The sequence below is a fragment of the Cydia pomonella genome, chromosome 11, assembly GCF_033807575.1.
Source record: "Cydia pomonella isolate Wapato2018A chromosome 11, ilCydPomo1, whole genome shotgun sequence".
NCBI lineage: Eukaryota > Metazoa > Arthropoda > Insecta > Lepidoptera > Tortricidae > Cydia > Cydia pomonella.
The window spans coordinates 22,889,944-22,912,201 of NC_084713.1; the positions used below are offsets into that span (position 1 = coordinate 22,889,944).

The 22,258-nt window shown below is 37.3% G+C and overlaps 1 protein-coding gene across 1 annotated transcript in view; it reads right to left on the minus strand.

Moving 5' to 3' along the window:
* Nucleotides 1-22,258, minus strand: part of LOC133522505 (uncharacterized) — a 92,910-nt gene continuing 70,652 nt past the window's right edge. Inside the window, exons 3-5 of the mRNA XM_061857862.1 lie at nt 13,250-13,400; nt 5,345-5,466; nt 1-3,975 (exon numbers count right to left, since the gene is read on the minus strand). Of these exons, the coding sequence (XP_061713846.1) occupies nt 2,815-3,975; nt 5,345-5,466; nt 13,250-13,400 (1,434 nt within the window). The 3' untranslated portion in view covers nt 1-2,814. The remainder of the gene's footprint in view (nt 3,976-5,344; nt 5,467-13,249; nt 13,401-22,258) is intronic.

A 22,258-nucleotide genomic window follows, 5' to 3' on the forward strand; every position in this document is an offset into this window, starting at 1 on the left:
TCGTTTGAAAATATTTTAATTGGTAATAGGCACATTTTATACAGAAGTTTTATAATTATAAATCTTTACAAAACTATTTATAAATAAATCTAAAGCTGACTTCGTCCACATTTGTCATGGCTGTACATATGTATATACTTAACAGCTATAGGTCTTTAGTGGGTTTTACAGTTATTAAAATAAATATAATTACTACAAACCGTACACAATAGATTACTAAAACGCGAAAAAGAACCAACAATATTTTAGCTACAAACACAATAGGGTTGTTTCCAATTTTTTGAAATGCTTATATTACGTTCTATATTAACTAAAAGTTGCCCTAAAATTCAACTTTTATACTAAAAACGGCTTTAAATATGTTAAATTAACAAAATATATTTTGACATATGCTTTCGAGCCCAAAACGCTCTTTGAAAATTGTGTGACGTCACAGTTTACAGTTTAACACATAACTACATACGCACGTAGAAGATACGAACTGTCAACTGACATTTGTCATTTGTTGTTTATCGCCTAACTGTCAACAGTGTCAATCCGAGAGTTGTGACGTCATCAGAATGTTCAATGACGTTTCGAGTTTGGTCACGTGACATGTGCCAAAGATATTTTAAATTCAATATTTACAAAAATATGGTTATTACAGGTCCCCTAAAAGTAGTTTAACATGTTCTTATAATCCAAAAGAATTTATGAGGATACAATTGTGCCCTATGATTTGTAGATAGAAACAACCCTATTTTACCGTTAAAATAAATGGCGCTGTACGGTCAAGATATGCGGTTGCTTTTTAAAAGACATTGTCGCTTTGCCACGTGGCTAAAACGGGAGCTGACCGATCGCACAAAAGAAACAATGGTTTTTTTAACAGGTTAGGGTATTAGGCGTAAAAATCATTTGAGAAAATTCATACATAACCAGGGGGGGCGAAACTATTCCTTTCATTCTCGGCTCCATTCGGCTCAGCATTGCTCCGAGCAATTATTAGGGTTGGCACAACTTCACATCCCTTTGCGTGTACGACCACAGATAATATAATGACTTGAATTTTAGCAACCCTAAATAGCCGAAAGGGATAGTACCATACATAAGAAAGGGACAGCATGATTCGTCCCTGAATCGCTGTCAACGATTTTGTAGGAAGTTTCTTTTCTGTACGGTAGTACAGTCACCATCAATAGTAGCGGATGAAATAACGCGCCAATAGTATCTGATATTCCGGATAACTTTTCCAGATATAGATAAATTTCTAAAATTTATGTTTAAATGTATATCTTTAACAGTCTTAATTGTTCTACATATAGAACCATTACTTTCTGTTAAACTGTTACAGAACTGATCCGCTATTTTTGATGCTGACTGTACTATTACTTATTCTGGGCTATAACTGTCTATCGTTATTCTTTAGCGCTGGACAACCTAGTTTCGGTACAACATATGGAGGGTAGAGGTAATGGAAGAACTGTTTCTAAAGTGTCCAGCTGACAGCTGTAAATAATAGTTCGCAATCTCTCCGGTGGCGCTAGGGTAGCACAAGGACATGAACTTAGACGTTATTGACGGAGTGAAATGCGCTGTCAGTGATTTGAATTGTTTTATCAAAGTCTAAAATTCGTTCGCGATGTATTGTGGCGCCACCTATTTCATGTTTTTTTATGGATAATTTTTATACACATAGATTGTTCTACTTACCTCTATCCTCCATAGTACATCATACCTGATGTGTCGTACAGACCCATACATTCATCCGTCAAGTTCTCCGTTGCAATATTTGCACTTTTACGCGTTTTAAGTAATATTCATAATCTTTATGCTATACTTTAAGCTTATTTAATAATACGTTTGAACTTTACATTTGGGTTGATATGTGGCTTTCCATTAGAGAAGGGTCCTTATGCATATGTAGAGTTAGAACTCTTCTCTGATTGAAAACCACATATTATAATTTAGTTATTAATTAAAAAAGCTGTCATGACAGTTTCTTCAGTACATACCCGCTATAATACAGGGTACACAAAAAACTTACAAAATGCTCGTTAATAACTATTTTACTTAATTCGTCATTTTATATTATGTTTTATTTCTTACGACATCTAATTAAACAAAGCAGCATCTATATTTAGCAAATATCCAAGCTTGGTAACGTTTTTGGACCCTGCATCTCGAAAACTTAACAATCATCGATTTTACTCAAGAGCGAATACACCAAGCGAACGATGGCCGACGAACACTAGTAGCCGCCATATTGCCTTCGACTATCATTCAGCACTTGCTTGCCTCGTGTGTACGCACAAAGGATAACTGAGTAACTCTACGTTTTACTATACAGACCGTGCGTGTGGGAGTCTACCTTGTGGATAAATCGAAAACTAAAACTTGACATTGACACTTAAGCAAGCAGGTGCCGCCCCCTATAGGTCACGCACGCTCCCTTGCACCTCGCACGCGCGTTGGAGGGTATAACACCTAGTGTCCTATCGGAAACTGTTGTCACACGAACCCGCCTCTAAAAAATCGAAGTGAACATTTACGTAACATACGTACGTACTAAAAATTGTTATACAAAGAAAATATCTAAAGCTTATTCCTTTCTGTGTATTACAATTTCTTAGCAACAAAAACTATTAGTACTAGTCATATATATAATATGTTACTTTTTAATGTTTACGTCAAATTTCATGCTGACATTGCTGACTCGTTGTATGACCCTTAAACTTGACATAAATACCATTAAACTGGAGTTACAGTGCTTTCTTCAATATAGTTCACGCACGTTCCCTATTGAAGCGTAAACTACATCTATGGCCGTGTGAATTACCGCTTTACCACGCAAGGTTCGCAAGTCCCAGGCACTACGTACGCGGGATGACATTGAGGGCAGTTAGGGTTCTCTCCATAACTTGCCCTTCCAGGCCTAGATACCTTCACACTGAAGGAAGTCTCGGCATTCTCATCTTCATATCCTGGATGAGGCTTGTCTAAAGGAAAGACATAGTCAGGAACGAAGTAAGAACTAATGTTATATTCTGTGTTTCTCGCAGTCACATCTACTTCTACTGGTGTTGGTCTAGTTACTGTGCTAAATGGATTGGTTTTTCCAGCGTTTCTACCTTGAATCACTGAATCATTGTTGTCATTAGTTATATTGTCTAGTTTAGGAGGCTCTAAACCAAAGGCTGGCACGGCCCATTTCCATTCATAATAAATAGGAGGTCCTATAGTTGAAGTTGGTGGATCAGTACTGTCGTGTTTAGGAGGTTGGAGCTCTTTACTGGGCGCTAAAGGATCGAAAGCCTCAGTAGGCTTGATGTTAACAGTATCAAATCTACTGCCTTCAGTCACCCCTTTACCCTGAACAGCTATTCTATTAGCATTATTCCCGTTATCTTTATTTCTTCTAGGCGTCCGATCTTCTTCTGAACTCACTTGAGCATCAGGTAGTTGCTGATTCAGACTAATAATCTCCGTTTTTGTCATGGAAGTTTTATGTGAATCGGGAGAGTTGGGGTCGAAGCGGTTGATGAAGTTAACGATGGGATCCACTTTGTCTTTCATTCGTACATCAAGCTCGAACTCCTCTGAGCTGGCTTCAGTAGTAGAGACTGGAGAATTTTGGAAGCCTGTTGATCCGGTATTTTGAGAATTGGGCTGGAAGGTAGGGCTTGGTCTTTGAGAAGCGGCGCCAGTTATATCATCGTCATCTGGTTGATTAGTTTGCACGTTGGGTGTTGGTCTTGGTCTCTGGTCTTCAGGACGATTTTGGATATTTGCGGGCCGTTTCGAACTGGCTCCAGTGAAAGTATCTTCTGTGAAACTTGTCTGAGTGTTTTGAGTGTTGGGTCGGTTTGAGGGTCTGCCGATGCCGGTGGACCAGGAAGAGGGCGGGCGGTAGTTCTGCTTGGCGCTGTCGAGGCCGTTGTTGGTGGAGATGGTGTCGGGGATGCCCACGATGCTGTTGCTCGGGTGGATGGCGTACTGGAGCAAAGATTATGCAAGTTACAATATAGTATAGGATATATAGTATGTACTTAGTATAGGTTTCTGGATTGCGTAGAATAGTCGAATTGCGTTTTACACGCTTTATTTTAATGTTTGATAGAAGGCTGGGAAAACACCCGTCATTCTGAAAACATAGCCATAATTTATGACCCATTCCTGAGTCGAAAATGTTCGTTCACAGTCTACGGACGTCATTGGAGCATATTTAATCGTTGCCATTGGTATAGGCAAGTCTCTGTTGTACCGAACAGGGTTATGTTTAAAATGACGGGCGTTTTTCCGGGCTTTGATTAGAACCACTTCTGATCTGACGATGGAGACCATAGGAACTAGGTACGTATGTAATAAAATATTACAAAACTTATTGAGTTGAGTTTCATAATTATATGTATTATATGTTTCAATGATGTATCATGTTTTTTTTATTATTTAAATTAAATTAAAATATTTATTTTCCTTTATTTCATGACCATTACAAATATTATTATACCTATAAGATAGTTGAAAGCTTTAATACAAGTACGATGGGACAAAATGTCATTAACTTCCAAATGGAATGGCTTCCTATACTGGCTCTGATTTGAAAGTTCGCAAAGCAAAAGGTCACTTGCTCTGAAACTGTTGAAAGTTAACGTTTAAATGGTTAATTATTGCTTACGCCCTTGATTTGGCAAAATAAAAATAAAATTTTACAGCCAACGTCGTGGGAAGCGTTAAGCAACCAAAGATCTCGATAAAAAGTATCTAACTTTATTACATTATTAGCGTGTTCTAGGAAATTACTTAGCCAACGATATAAAAAATGTTATAAGCTTTTCATAGTGGCAGGTCTCTCATAGAGAACATTGTGATAATGTTGAATGTAGATAAGACCGGGATAATTGTTTTTGGTTGAACGACGTATGTATCCAAATTTAAGAACTCGTATATTTGTATCCATACATCGTACAGACGGTCTTCTCTACATTAACCTTAATGTAAAAATATCCATCTTTAGGGCCCAGCCCTAGGAGAAAATTAAATAGGGCCTAGGGAGCAACTTGTTCATTTACCTCACGAATCAACGGCCAAGGCAATGTGGACTTGTGGGTATGGTTATCAGACGTCAGGAATTTTCGTGACATGTCAGGAATTTTAGGCTTTTGTCAGAAATGCGGCCGGAATACGAAAATGTCGGGAATTTTAATGAATTACGAGTCTTTTTATTTACTTACATTAAACAAGAACATTTTTTTAAACAACGCGACGTCGCCTATCCTGTGGGGGTATCGCTTGCGGCTAGAAATAATTTGAATAATGAACCCCGAATGGAGTAATAAACACAGATGGTCAATATATACAATACCTTAGTTTCCGCTTCTCTGAGGCCATCGAAGTAGTTGTTGTTGGGAGGCACGGAGAGTATGTCGGGCCGCGGGGTCCGCAGCTGCATGTCGTGTTCCGACACGAATGGTTTGTCGCGCTGACCTGAAACGAGAGAAAATATAATTTTCACACTTGCTCGTAAAAGGTGTTACACGTAGGCGATGCGGACCGTAAATCCTAAATTTCGACCTAGGGTTGTAATCTACATCAGCTGCAGAGATATTTGCCCCCCCTTGTTTATTTACTAGACACTGCGGTAAATTACTGTCGAGGTGAGAAAGAAGGCAATTGCTGGCTATTAAGCTTTAATTTGAAACGGGCGTTCTGGGAAGTCCGTCTTATTATGAAGCCAGCTACTCTATTACCAGTCCAGCTGTGTTCAATATAAAACTTTCAAAAATTTTAAGAAAGTTGTGTGCCTGTAATTCAATACTGCAAAATAAATTACATAATAATAGGCTACTTTGAATCAACATTATCTTTATTTATTATCATAGTATTTGTTACTAAAAAACTCCAAAAGAGCAAGGCTTCACCAAGGATGCACTAATAACGATATAACAATACATTCAGCTATTACACATGCCAACACTTTACGAGGAAGTCCATCAAATTTTTTTTCTAAATTGCGCCATTAATGTGTTACAATCATCCCAATTACGCCGAACACTTATGGAAATCACGAATGTTTAGGTTGCGTGCAATGTATAGGTATTGTGCCTACCTTTCAGTACCTAGATCGTCTATATATATATATATATATATATATATATATATATATATATATATATATATATATATATACCTATCGACCAAAAAACGTCAATGTTTTTCCACCTTGAGAATGTACCTACCTACGTATATTCTATAAGGTCGTACTTATTATTAGACAAAACGGGTTCCACCGTTTAAAGTAAAAAAAACAAGAATTAATCGAAAAAAAGCAACTACAGAATTGAAGTGTGTGTGTGTGACAATAAACATGAAAAATTTAGAGGCCCAAACCCAGACGCAAACGCAGAGGGAATAGGGTTGTTTCCATCTACAAATCTTAGGGCAGAATAGGGTTGTTTCCATCTACAAATCTTAGGGCAGAATTGTATCCCAATAAATTCTTTTGGATTATAAGAACACGTTAAACTACTTTTAGGGGATCTGTAATGACCATATTTTTGTAAATATTGAATTTAAAATATCTTTTGACACACGTCACGTGACCAAACTCGAAACGTCTTTGAAGATTCTGATGACGTCACAACTCTCGGATTGACACTGTTGACAGTTAGGCGATAAACAACAAATGACAAATGTCAGTTGACAGTTCGTATCTTCTACGTGTGTATGTAGTTATGTGTCAAACTGTAAACTGTGACGTCACACAATTTTCAAAGAGCGTTTTGGGCGCGAAAGCATCTGTCAAAATATATTTTGTTAATTTAACATATTTAAAGCCGTTTTTAGTATAAAAGTTGAAGTTTAGGGCAACTTTTAGTTAATATAGAACGTAATACAAGCGTTTCAAAAAATTGGAAACAACCCTATTGTATCCCAATAAATTCTTTTGGATTATAAGAACATATTAAACTACTTTTAGGGGACCTGTAATGACCATATTTTTGTAAATATTGAATTTAAAATATCTTTTGGCACACGTCACGTCACATTGAAGATTCTGATGACGTCACAACTCTCGGATTGACACTGTTGACAGTTGGCGATAAACAACAAATGTCAGTTGACAGTTCGTAACTTCTACGTGTGTATGAAGTTATGTGTCAAACCGTAACTTGTGACGTCACACAATTTTCAAAGAGCGTTTTGGGCGCGAAAGCATTTGTCAAAATATATTTTGTTAATTTAACATATTTAAAGCCGTATTTAGTATAAAAGTTGAATCTTATGGCAACTTTTAGTTAATATAGAACGTAATACAAGCGTTTCAAAAAATTGGAAACAACCCTATTGGCCCGCTCATTTGCCTATACAATGAAAATGTTTAAAAAGAGGCATCTTCGATATAATTTTCTCTGCTATAAAAGTTAACCAATCGTGTAACGGCATCTACAGAAATGATGGCGATGCCATGAATAACCAGTTCACCAAACAATACTTTATTGAGTTTTATAATAGCTGCTAGCCTTTAATTCGTTTATTTTATAATTTCCATAGGAAAATTGCATTTAACTTTTTCTGATTGAACCAACCCCAAATCACGAAATATCTATAAATTGACATCCGTGTATAAATCTTAATCAAAGATTCGCGATTTCCGATATCCCAATATTAATAGCTGTTAAATATAGGCGTTTCACCTCGCGGAATATGTATGAGAAGTGTGTGTACGCACCTTTAGGATGCGTTCGGAAGTAGCCAATGCCCGGTCAAGGGCGCGACATTGACACTAGATTGCATCCATTCAAGTTTCCGAACGAAAAAAAATGCGCGTTTATCTATGGTTTGGAATTTCAAATTTAGAACGTTCAATCAGTTCAATGGACTTTGATTTACTTGACGTAGCGTGCGTGGGTAGAATTGTTTGGTGTTGAATAGGCTTGTTAAGAATGTAATTATAGGGCATTGAAGTGGCAATAATTAATCATTTGTGTGCATCGCAGCTTTGACAATGATGACGTGACCTTAGCTGTGTCACCTGTTTGACGGGGCCTTATGCTTAGTTCTGAACTTAAATGTCTTTAAATTTTAAGTTAAAGAATTGTCTTTAGGATTAACTCCTGAAGATTATTTAAGTAAATGTTATGTACCCAGCAGATGAACCTTTTTGGTACTTTACGCTTGCTTACTTTTGTGCTTTCTTGGCATAGTTTTGTTTAGTTTAAATTCAGTTTCCTCTTTCCAAGCCAAGAAAAGAATAAGAAGAAGACAAAAGTCTTTCTCGATTTTATTCCTGTGACTGCACTTCCAAGCACTTTTTATATTGAGTTTTCCTTCTACCTGTCGATTTTCTGAAATATTTTGCTCTAAATCGATTTGCCGTTTGCCATAATTCCATATATCCGAATATACCTAGTTTCAAAAGTCTGTTAAAAATCATCATCAAGTTTCTAGTTAACTTGCCGTATCAAATTGACATCAAATCAAGTTCAGATAAAAAAAAAAAACAAATTTCGTTCCAGTTACTCGTATAATAGGTAAGTATTTATAGTACCTAAGTTAATCGGGTGACAACTGAGGCGTCGAAAGTTGATAGTGCTGGTTGACCGCAACATGTATACAAGTAGCCATCACCTTGCCACAGGGTGTTGGTGTCATATCGTCTTACCGGCGCTCGGGTGTGACGATCATAACGATATAACTACTAGTCATGAGATTATGTCAATAGGGTTGTTTCCATCTACAAAACTTAGGGCAGAATTGTATCTCAATAAATTCTCATGGATTATAAGAACATGTTAAACTACCTTTAGTGGGCCTCTCATGAGCATATTTTTGTAAATATTCATTAAAATATATTTTAACACACGTCAAGTGACCCAAGTCGAAACGCATTCAAGATTCTGAATACGGAAGGTGGAGATAAGGAACGAAATCTCCATGTACCAAAAAAATCAAATCATAGACAGCGCAATTCACTCCGCCAATAAAGCCTAGGTTCTTAGCTACTCTAGCGCTACTCTGGAGAGATTTGGAACTATTATTTATAGCTGACAGCTGGACACTTTTGCAACAGTTCTACCATAAGAGATGCCACTCCTCTTAATTCCACACTCCATAATACTGAAGACGTCTCAACTCTCGGTTTGACATTGTTGACAGTTCTTAGGCGATAAACCGAGGCCCCTCCGTTGTCTATTCTCAGTACACATAGTATAGTATTGTTCTGTATACATAGTTATGTGTCAAACCGTAAACTGTGACGTCACACAATTTTCAAAGAGCGTTTTGGGCGCGATAGCATCTGTCAAAATATTTTTTGTAAATTTAACATATTTAAAGCCGTTTTTAGGGAAAAAGTTGAATTTTAGGGCAACGTTTGGTTAATATAGAACGTAATACAAGGGTTTAAAAAAATTGGAAAGAACCCTATTCGATGTGAACACTTTAATTAGTTAAGGTGTGAAGCAAGCTTTGGTAACTCAGTTCATTGGACTCCAATCAGAAACGGAAGAGATCTTTGCTTAGCAATTTGCCAAAAAGAATTTCCAAAAATTGCAAGTTTCCATATTTTTTTCTGCGCGTTTATTGAAAACCTTCTTAGAGTTAGTTTCGATTTCTATGACACTTGAAATTGATGCCAATAATAAAAAAAAATTTCAGACCTTGGTCCATACAGTGTTAGTTTAACTTAATTTCTTAAACACAATGAACGACGTAAATGTTAAATGAAACAGTCGTCAACAGTGAGAACATTCCAAAATCTTATCTCAACAGGAGCTTTGTTCTCAATAAATAATTCATTCATTCATTCATTTGTAAGTGGAGGCTTGCATGAGAATTTTCTCAAGAAAGTTTCCAGAAATTGTGAGAATGTTCTGCAGCAACTGCAACTTGCACATTACTATCTTCGCTTAAGGTTGTGAATTTTTCCTTTAAAATGGAAAATAAACTCTTAACTAAAATACTACAAGCCACACAAGCCTTGTTTTTGTGAAATCCCTGTGCCCATAAATAAAATTAAAAATTCCAACAAAAATTTATTATGCTGATTGAAGTGTCCTACTTCGGCAAGGGCCTCTCCTCGATTCACTTCCACTTGTCGCTTTCTCTGGATATCAGCCAATTATTTTTGAATTAAGAATTAGTATTTATTACTGCAGTTCTCTTATAATTACACAAGCTCAGATGACACTGTGAACCCAGCACAAGATGAATTATAAATCTAGTCTCGAAGCGGGCATAATGCGGCGTTCTCACTAGGTATACCATAATTATTTATTACGTTCTTTATTTACAAGTACCTACATTGATGCGGTAACATATAGGCATAGAAATAAAGCGTTTGAGATGTCTGTGCATATGGGTGATTTATCAAGCGTTAGGCTTTGCGAAATAAATGTGTAACTTATAACCTTCAGAACTACATTTACCATATAACAAACCCCGAAACCATTAAAAAACGAACAACCAAAATGTCTAAACAGCTACTTTTTCGCATTTTCGGGGTTAGTTCCATAGTCAAAGTGATACATCATAAAAATACAACAAATCATAAAACGTGTAGGTAGTACGTTATCGTAAACCAAAAGTAAACATAATTATGATAGCTACGTCACCTAGGTACAGTCAGCATCAATAGTAGCGGATGAACTAATGCGCCAAAAGTATCTGATATTCTGGATAACTTTTCCAAATGTAGATAAATCTCTAAAATTTACATTCACAAGTCTATCTTTTACCGTCTTAATTGGTCTACATATAGAACCATCACATTTTGTTAAGAGGCTGTCAACACCCAATGTCCTTGAAATTGATGTTACTTAAACAGTTTTTTAAGAAAGACTATTTGTTTTAGTCAAGTAAGAAAAATATATGTTCATATTAATTATATTTCAAAGACCGTGGTTGTACTCGATACATGATTGAACGAAATCGGCTCGATAGAAAATAATTGCAAAGATTGGTCTTAAAATCACAATTAAACGGTTTTATGTCTTTATTGTTTTGACTTATGGGTCTGCAATTAAAATCACAATTTTAAAACATTTATATCTAAACCGTGGTTGTGTCAAATATTACACTAATAATCCACTTTTTTTATTTCAATATTTTTCTTATTATTCCCTTGCCCAGGCCCAGTAACATGCGACAGTGCTATCTCATTTACCTCGATAGAAATAGACAGTGTGCGCGCTTTAGGTATTGACAGCTTCTTAAGCTGTAACAGAATGGTAGATACTTTTGAAACCTTCTTTGATCCGCTACTTTTGATGCTGACTGTCCTATCACTGTCTCAGCCTATACGCGTTCATGGGATCACCGCTTAACACCTGACCTTTTACTCGTACATGAAAGGCTAGACAAGAACCGGTCGACTTGGAAATGTCGTCGAATCATTGATCAAATTCGTATTTAAGCATCTAATCAGCACTCACGCCATTAGAAACACTGAAAATATATTTTAATCAAATATATTTATGTGGCTATGGTTACCATTCCTTAATCTATCAACGGAGCGACATACAGCTGGCATTCATCAGATTTTTCCAGAATATCTTTAAAGGTCTTTTTCTATTTATAGCTGCATAATGAAATATATATTTCGATAAAAAATTTAGTAAACAACCTAGTTTGGTAGTGTTAGTGTGTCTGGGCATTTTCCGCAAATCGACAATGTGCCTATTTTGCGTGAAACGAGGTAGCGCTAAGTAAACAACCTAATCAAAAATACTTATTAAAATTAAATTAGAGACTAAGACACCAATAGCATTTAAGCTAAGATACAAAAAAGTGTAATTATGGTCACGTCACAGACGTGCCAGACGAAAAAACTTGAACAACATAATAATCTAAAAACAGATACCTCGAAATTGGATATTAATAGAAAATACAGTTAGCTGGGTAGGTAGGTATACAATGTTTTTATGTAGACAGATGGAATGTTTATGTTTTTGTTTGGCTAAACTCACAACAAAACGAAACGATTGGCGTTATATTCCGCTTCGCTCGTGGAATACATAGTTGGCAACTTAGTCGAGGCGGAACAATTGACAATGTACTCGTAGATACTCGCTGGCCTGGCTGAACAGTTGATCATTTTTTTTTTATTCAAACAAATCTGTACAAATGTGTTCTGTGTAATCACACAGTATTACAGTGAGACACTAAGGCACTGTGGAATGCATACAATATAATTACTATCCAAAAACGTTAACGTAAAGTTGTGTTATACAATAACAAATAAACTTAAATACTAACCAAAGACGCGTGATCATCCATCGCCTCACATAACCTCTTACATTCGTCACATAGTATCTTCCAACTACTGGCAAAAACATCACAGTCAGGAGCTGATTTGACAAGTGCGTTTAGGTATTGTAAGGCGCGAACCAATGGTGAGTTCCTGTACGCCACAGTGCGCGCTTTAGGAACTGCCAGTAAGTCGCGCTTACGTGGCCTAAAATTCGTCTTTGATTGAAACAGAGGGGGCACTAGAAGGCGTAAAAGTTGCGAGACCAGCTGTGGACAGTCCGAATCCCCACGTATTTATTATTCGGTACGCCGCGGTCACGAGAGCATAATTACGCCTCACTTCCAAGGAGTTAAAGCCCAGGGTGCCAAGCAGAAATTTCGTTGGGTAAAAGGAGGGATAGTACCCATAGGTTTTTTTATATAAGAATCGCAAAAACGCCTTTTGAATTTTCTCTAGAAGCAGGGCATAAGTGACCTCGTGGGGGTTCCACACTATAGACGCTGCCTCCAGTTTGCTCCTAACTAGGGCGGTGTAAACAAGCTTAATGACAAAGGGGTTATCAAATTCACGAGCATTGCGGATTACGAATCCCAATCTCCGATAGCAGTCGGTAGCAAGGGTTCTTATGTGGCCATGAAAATTAAGATTTGAGTCAAATGTGACACCCAGGTCTTTCATAGTGTCAACGCGTTTTATTGATTTAGTTCCAAGCCGGTAATTGACAGATAAAGGACTACGAGCACGGCTAAAGGACATCACGGAACACTTCTCAGGGTGAAAAAGCAGCTTATTCGTGATACTCCATTCATAGATTCGGTTAATATCATTTTGGAGCGCCTCAGAGTCAGACAATTGCTGCAGGCCATAAACAAGCTTTAGGTCATAAGCATAAAGGAGACATCGGGCATATCTAGAGAGAGACGCCAAGTCATGTACCAGGGGTCGCAGATTAACATTCTCTACTGGAAGAGTGGGGTGTTCGACCAGGTATACACCTGGAACTAATCTAAAACTCACCTATAAGAAGATTGGCGTCATAATCAGCTTCGCTGGCAGAACAGTTGACCATGTACCAGTGGTCGCAGATCAGCATTCTTTGCTGGAAGAGAGTGGTGTTTGGGCATGTGTAGCTGAACTGCCGGCCCAGGCCGTCGCACATGTGGTACACCTGGAAAGAAAAGGAAAACTTAGATACCCTATCAATAAGCATAATATAGTAATACGTTTCTAGGAATCAAATGTCGGAAAACTTGAGCTGACTCTTTAAGAAACAAAAACATTCTATATATTTTAACACATTCCTGACTTTTTTCATTTCAACTTTATCTAAGTTGTACATATTTATATTAGCAGTCAACAATATTAAGAAAAATTCATAAATTGTACTTCAAAAAGACCTTAAAATGAAAATCCAAAAAAATGGGGTGTCATTTTTCGAAAGTTTTGTGAATAAGGATGTTGGTCCTGTGGTAGATAAGAGCTTGACTGAATAAACTATTTATAATCTAGGTTATCAAGTATTACTTGCCCCGTTGGTACAAATTAATAGATAAATATACGAAAGAAAAAGTGACCAAGGCCTCAAGTGCCCGGGGCTGCCCAGTGCCCATTATATTCCAGAATCCTATTTATAGCAAACTTTATAATGGTAAAACTAAATTGAACCTTATTAGTTAGTACATAAGAATGCAAATCGTAGACAGTTTCAGGTAAAACGACACGTTATTAAAATTGAAAGTATACTAACTAAACTAAAATATAATATTACAAAATTAAAACTAAAATTAAACCTAGAAATAAAATAAAATCATCTACTATAAAATATACTTACCTACAAAAAAAAACAATTATAAAGAGAATACCCCTTCTAACAGGTCTGTTTGCGGCATGGACCCCATGATACTGGCGGCATTACCTCTCTGTATGGCAAGGGAAATACGTTGAGATATAGAAATATTTATAGCTATTTGTAGTTTTAAGTGAAATTGTATATTGTGAGATAAATAAATCATATCATATAATATCATATAGGTACAGTAGTGTTTCCACTTGAAATAGCACAAATTGAAACATTTCCATTAAATAATTTAATTTGTTTCCTAATAGGTACGTTGAAATCGCCCGGGGGGAGTAGAATACAAGTAAAACTAATTGAAGCGATATTAAAATAAATCCAAAACATATTACCATTGAAAAGCCCATTCAGACAAATTATTGGCATAAATTATAATCGTTAAAAACGTACGCATATGCGGAACACGCTACAAAAAACTCATTATACCATATCGATTAAAAGTCATTAAAAATTACATGTGTTACATTAATTGACTGGCATTAAGATGTAAAACTAATGAAATAATCTTTGGATGCGTGTCTAAGATTACAAGGAAGTGCTTACATTATTAAACAATTTGTTGTTAGCATGATACAATGAATCAAAATTGTTTTTTTAATGATGAAGATAACATTGCGTGTCTAGGAATATGTAGTAATTAATTCCTAATTGGATTTATGTATGTTATTGAATAAGCAAATAAAATAAATGAAGTTCTCAATTCGGCAACATTTTGTTTAAAGCTAATTGTACCTATAGGTATTTTGGTAAATCAATTTGCAGATAGTTACTTTTTCCAGATAAGTACAAGTACGTTAACTATCATAACGATATCATATCATTGAATTTTTAGTAAGTCTAGCAACTAATAATGTGCTTATAAGTGCAAGTGTGTGGAGAAGCTGTTCTCCTTCTGAATTTATAGGTATTGCATAAGCAGGTTGAGTGATTCAAATGAACTAAACACAACATAATGGTTAAGAGTCTCACGAACTCTCCGTCAAAAAGCCGGGTTCAGGACCGCTTTGTCCACAATCCTGTCGTCCAATTTCGTCACTTTTTTAAATCGTCCAGAATGCCATGTCGATATCGTCAGCATACAGTACCTAGCATAAACCGTCACCTTCCTAACTCGTCCAATCGACCCGGTCGTCGGTTCAAGTACCTTCCAAGACAGTGAATTTTTCCATTTTAAATTTGTTTCTAAGCTTACCGGCGATGTGGTCCATATAGGAATGTGGACGAGTTAGCATTGTGGTCCAAATAGGAAAGTGGACAAGATAGGAAAATGAAGATGTAGGAATGTTGACGAATCAGTACTGTGGACCATATGACATTCATTATAGAGCTTGTAGAAGTTTTGTATGTGAAATGTTTACTCGCTCTGTACCTATTACAATCCTAGCAATGATAACTAGTACAGTCAGCATCAAAAATAGCGGATCAAACAAGGTTTCAAAAGTATCTACCATTCTGTAGCAGCTTAACAAAAGTTGATGGTTCTATATGTAGAACAATTTAAACTGTAAAATATATAGTTTTGAAGGTGATTATTACAGAATTATCCGTATTTGGAAAAGTTATCCGGAATATCAGATACTTTTGGCGCGTTGTTTCATCCGCTACTTTTGATGCTGACTGTACCAGTAGATATTATGTTACTTGAACGTCCATGCTAAGTTTCATTTCATTTCAGCAAGTCGCATTTCGTTTTATAATGAGAACGCAACTTCTGTTGTATGGCGATGGCTTGATTCTTGTTACTCTTAACATATTCACTGCCAAGAACACGTATGTGTGGTCATTTTGTACTGGAAACGGGGGCTCGGAGTCTGCATCGGCAGGTCATTTTGGACATCTCTCTTGCTATTCAAACTTCTAAAAATATCAAAGTAACATTACCTCTTGACCTCTTGATTTTGACGGTATGAGTTTTTCTAACGTTGACGTACTTGCATCGATTTTCCCAGTAAACAATGATTCGGCAAGTTAACCTCAAAGTCATCTCAAAATACCACACGTTTTTTTGGCACTTTGGGGTTTTTCTAAACTCTGGTTATTTTTACAATTTTCCATGCAATGATGGTTTTTCTTGCGATGTTTTCAACAAGAAAAACCTGGCAAAAAATGCGTGAATACCTGTTGTTAATGGTGTTTTGTTAAATTTAAAAACAGCTACTCAAACCGTGAGATCAAATGAAAGGGGCAGCCTCTAGAAACAATATATTCATTCTGTACATATTCATAATCACGAATAGGATGAACACCGGCCAATACCATATCGGAACATGCTCAGTGTAAGGTTCCATTTCATACTAAGGCAGGGACTACAGACTAGGTCAGACCGGTCGTCAAAATACTTAAATACCTACATACAAAAAATCATACAACAATAAACATGTATAAAATATACATTAGCTATACTTAACACGGGATTGTTTGCGCAAAACAAATCGCAATTTAGTTGCCTTGTAAGGTATCACCTCAGTTTCTTCACCATTCCCTGCCTCTCAACAAGTTAATCAATGTAATTTACACTTTTACCACACCACACCACACCACAACGTACGGTATCGGTACCAACGTTTTCGTAGCGCTACGCTCGTAGCCGATCCCAGCGTTTTCCTGCTGTGTAGAGGAAAGTGACTACTAACAGAGAATCCGCCGAGCTGGTTCCCGATACTCAATGCGTTAATAAGTAAGTTATTCGTCCTATTCATTCAGTTCATTTGTTTTATAGAGTACAGTCAAGGTATTAAATATCGATACGTACAAAGTGCCAAAAATATGTACACACGACCTTATTGCCTTTACATTAAAGTAGTGTATACATATATTTGGCACTTTGTCCGTGTCGATATTTAATACCTTGACTGTACAACTAATACAGTCCGCATCAAATACTCTGTAGCACCCAGAGCGCCAAATATATCATAACACATCTTTATTCCCATAGGCTTAAAGATGTATTACGATATATTTCGTGTTCTGAGTGCTACAGCGTATTTGATGCTAACTGTACCTATTTCGTTATGGTGAGGGCCATAATAACTGAAAGCATGACCAAAATGATTAAACATGTTAGGTATCGTGTCTCGTAAGACTATTAACAATTATTATAAAATAATTAATATTAGATACTATTTAATAATTACACAGAGTCATCATCATAATCATATGTTTAAGAGTTAGACTCTTTTCAGTGGAGTGATTTCGGTCATCTACCTTCTCCTTGACAGCCTGATACGACACGACGTTCTTCTCCTTTTCTTCTCCTTGGTCTCACCCTCCTTCTCCTTGTGTCGTCAAGCTCACCATACTTATTAACCTATCGAATGAGCTAATGGTTTTACGGATACTGGAAAGCGATATGTAAATGTACTACATACCTATACGAGGCCTGGATGTTAGTGAGATGACGATATGAGTTGTGCTGGTGTCCGACTTTATTACCTACATATAACATGAGTATCACATGATTATCCACCTGGTTTCTTGAGCTTAATAGTCGCCTCCAAACCTCCCCTTATAGCGACCCCTTTCCTCACACAAAGTTTACCTTAAGTTCATATTAGCCTCACTGGATCACTGTTCACTCTGAGTACTGATAACGTTGGTCACAATATACTAGAGACACATCATTATTCTAATAACACCATAAGAACGTTCTTGACTTGATCTAAAAGCAAATATCACTGCCGCGTCGATCTGTTCGCACACAACCTCCTTTTTCCTACTGTCGTTCTCATCTACCCTCTCACCTTCCCTCAAAAAATCCCAATAACCTCGAAGCGGTTACTTAAGTTAAACGTGACTACTAGCGCCATCTACTCCATGACGTTGGCAAATATTAGCGGGTTCGCAATACGTTGGCGACACTCCCGCCCAGAAAGAAAATGCTACTCTTAATTGAAATTAGATGTCTATAGGCAAACATATAAATAAATCAACAACTAGATAATAAGAACACTTGTGAATAACAATGTGTTTTCTCGAACCGCATGGTTCACCCTTTGCGTCGTGAATCGGCACGGCCTGAGACTTTGTGCAATTTCTGATGACGTTACAGAAATGTGCTGAGACACTGCGTTTCTGAGATCGATCCAATCGTGCATCTGGTCTGAGTTGAGTTGTGATTGTGAGTGATCTGTCTTGAGCTGATAAAGAACAGGATTCTGAGTCTGGTCTGAGCATTCATCAATGTTTGTGCTGAGCCAAATAATAACAGGATCCTAAGACTGATCTGAATACTGATCAATTTCCGTGCTAAACTGATTGAAAGCAGGATTCTGAAACTGGTGTGAGCGTCCATCGATGTCTGAGCTAAGCTGAGTGGGATCACGGCTGCGACCTGTCATATTTGGTCCATTACTGGTCTCTCCGTCAACCCATGACCAATGTTATTTCTTACACTCCAGCGCGTACGGTTCTCGATTGCTCCGAGCAGTCTCTAGTTGCAATTTAGGTCACGAGAAGAGACCGCGTCATGCGGCCCATGTGTCAGAGAGTGGCAATGCGATCTGATATCAAATATCGGTATTATTAAACAGTGAGAGCTCCGTTCGCGATAGGTTTATCCCATCTGTAACTACCATCTGTGATTCGCTCTGTCACTTTGTCACTTTGCTCTTTTGACATCGTTATTAACATAATAACCTATTTCACCACTTCAAGTGTCACAACTATTACTACAGCAGACGTAAACAACTGTAATTGTTTTGAACACTGCGACGACCGCGAGAACGAAAAGAACATACGTTTTTTATATGCAATGATAGTTACCACACAGACAAATGCGGCCATCTTATCCGAACGGGTGTATGTAACCTAAATTCCCACTACTTCTCTTTACTGAATATTACTCGCAGTAATCTACTATGTTAAGTATTCGCTTTAAATCTATTCGCTTATCCATTAAGGCCACTGTTGACATGTCCATCTCTGGGTGCACCCACTTCATGTCCGGCAGCCCTCCCCAGCCAAGGGAGAATCACGCTATTTTTATATAATCACAAATCAGAATGTAAAATAGAATCTATTTACAACTCGACCACACTCCTTTTTTTATGCTAATTGGACATTCAACAGACTTGTCAAATCAGGCTCCCACTTCGAACCGTCAAATCCAAAACAAGTGATGTGATATTCAAGGCACCTTTTCTTACCGTTCATTTCGATTTATCAAGCAGATATTGAGTCAAAATGAACTCTGTTTTTTTTGTTTGCAAAGTGGTTTTTATTCTTCTTATCATTCTCTGGTGCGTTTATATCGCGCCTGGTGTGAAATAATCTAGTTTAAATATGTTGGGACAGTCAAGTTGTCAGCAACAGTTTTAAAAGTATTATATCGCGTCCGTGATTTTATTCACGTCGATTTACGCATAAACATTTTTGCCACACTTTATTCTGTCTAAATTGAGCTACACTGATACCGCCTTTGGGGGGTGGATGCTGGCGAGTACCTCGGTATTAATTCAACGCATTCAAAATGCTTTTCTTTTCTGTTTCTTGCCGTTCTCACATCACACCATTTTTAAACCGTTATAACCTATTAAATATGTCTGCCAGACCTACCTTACACTTTGCATCATTGCTTTTTGGAGTCATTCGCGATTAACAGCCGTCTTATCTATTTGAAAAACTTAAGATTTCGAAGGGTCATATACGTGGTGTCCTCAGGCTTAACGGCACGCAACACAGTAAGTCCGCTTTTCGTGGCAGCTTTCGATATGTTTACTCTTTGATTACATCCCCGTGCACATGCATCAGTCCTGCTAAGGATGGTAGAAACAGCAATACATATACTGTACATCCGAGGTACCGATCCATCTTCCTCATTCCGATCAGATCTTAAATTAAGCAAAATATCGCCAGCCTTCCGCACCACAGTGTTTTAACTGCTGTGTCCATCAAATTGACCCAATCTGTTTCTTTTATTCACGAATAATCACTTCACAACTTTAACAACCATGCGAGACATATAGATGGGTACTCAGTAGCAAATTCTCAACGTGTGCCAATTAATAAAGAATACAGTGGGTGCGGCGTATACTCTTTAAGGCTTTGCGCTTTATTGACTTCGCATTCGCAAAGGCTTTTGATTTCTTTAACTGGAGTTAAATGTTCAGAGTTATGAGAAATGGGGATACCGTAACACGTTATCCTTTTATAGTTGAACGAGGAGTGCAACTGTTCACTGAGATCTGTGAATAGACAATGAGTATAGGAAGGTTGTGAGGGTGATGTCCAAGTTGGTGGCCAACTAATCAATAAACTCAGTTTTGCAGATGACATGACTATATTAGGTTAAGTGTCCGTGGAAAATGAATTTCGGTTCTGCTACAAAAGATTGGGTATGCCAGTAATGAGTCCATTTTCAGGATGCAGATCCATACCTTATGATCAATAGAAATGAGACGAAGATGATGCATGTCGATCTTCCTTGTAAAATTAAGAGAATCAATGAATTGCACGATCTTGAGGCAAGTTGTTGGTTTACTTGGTATTTTAAATAAGTGATGATGGCATCTGCGACTAAAAGGTGATCAGAAGAGCTCATGTGGCCAAAGCTGCGGTGAAACGACTCGCCAGGATATGCATATGGAATAACATAAAACAAGGATCAGACTAATGCGGGCGCCTTGGTTTCTCGATCATATTCTTTACATGTCCGAAACCTAGACCATTGAAACTGAAACCCATCATAGGACAGATGCATTTGAGATATGATGCTGGCGAAGAAAGCTTGAACGTTACTACGGTGCAACTGCTTCAACTCTTGACAAACTCGACATCACCGAGGTTATCCTCTGTTAGTACCCATAGCGTTCTTAGTTTCTTCGAAAGCTTAGCTTAGTTTCAAGAAAGGAAGAGCCAAGGAAGCGTAGGGATGGACGTATGGTCACACGTCGTTGGGCGAACAGAATAACATTAAAGATAAATCCACATTACAGGCTAGCATACACCGCCCAAGAAAGAGCGGCTTCGAGTGCACTGGTGAAGAACCACACAGGACAGGTGTCCACAGTGACTTATGACGATACGGCAACGAATAAGACTTTGATAAATCTGTCTTGTGACTATTGCTACTGTAGGAGTCGTACATAAAACAATTAAGGCTCCTCTTCCCGCAAAATACCGTAAAACTAAGTTATTCAGAACCATATTTTATATTAAACATTGATACTTTCTGAGCAGCAAAAAACATATAACAATCTACAAGATATGACCAACGATATATTTTTCTGGAAATCTATTTTAATTTACACAACTATATTTCTTTCAGTTAGATCGGTATTACTTCTGCAAAAATATGGAACTTTACAATCATTCTCACAAGACACTATAAAATGATTTGGTTTTCTTGCTTTTTGCAATTTCATAAAACTATGCCTCAATTTCTAAAAACAATAAGCCTAAATTCCGCCTAGATTCCTACCATTACCCCCCTCTGCGGAGGCAGTGCGAGGCAAGTCGTATTGCTAGACGGACCTGTGCTGCATTGCACGCGCGAGCAAGCGATATTCTATTTCGAACGCATAGCTCTGCGCGCTCGATCTTTTGCAGTGGGTGGTGCGGTGAGGGGTATAAAGCTCCGCCCACACGCGCGAGGTCATTGGCGTCGAGTGCAGCCTTAACACTACGATATTTCACGGCAATATTAAAATGAATCAAGAAAGATATCGAACTTCCTTATATGACATCTGATTCTAATTGTGATTATGATTCTTGGGATCATAGTGTAGCTCCAGTCTGCATTTCAATCCGATTAAATCTGATAAACAAGCTAACAAGCTGAGGTGTCCCGATCAATTATTATCAATAATTATTTGGCTTATGATTAATCTCTTCCTTTTAAAGGTTTAATGGTCTGAGCTTTTGCATACTAAAATAATTAATAATAAAGTCCTTTTTATTGTTTCTAAAGATGATATTATACAAAATAGATGATATTATATCTGAATTACTTCTGTCATTACATTTATTAAAATAACACAATACTTGAGAAATTCTGATCTTATTCAGAAATGTATCCACCATGGTCTTCTACCGCCTTTGTAATTATTACTATGAGTATGAAGGTTGAAGGTACTTAATATGTACATCTACGACGAGTAGACTCGATTGAGTTGGCGACATCAATTAACATCTACTGCTCGATTCCACTTTCATTTAACAAAATTAAAATAGTT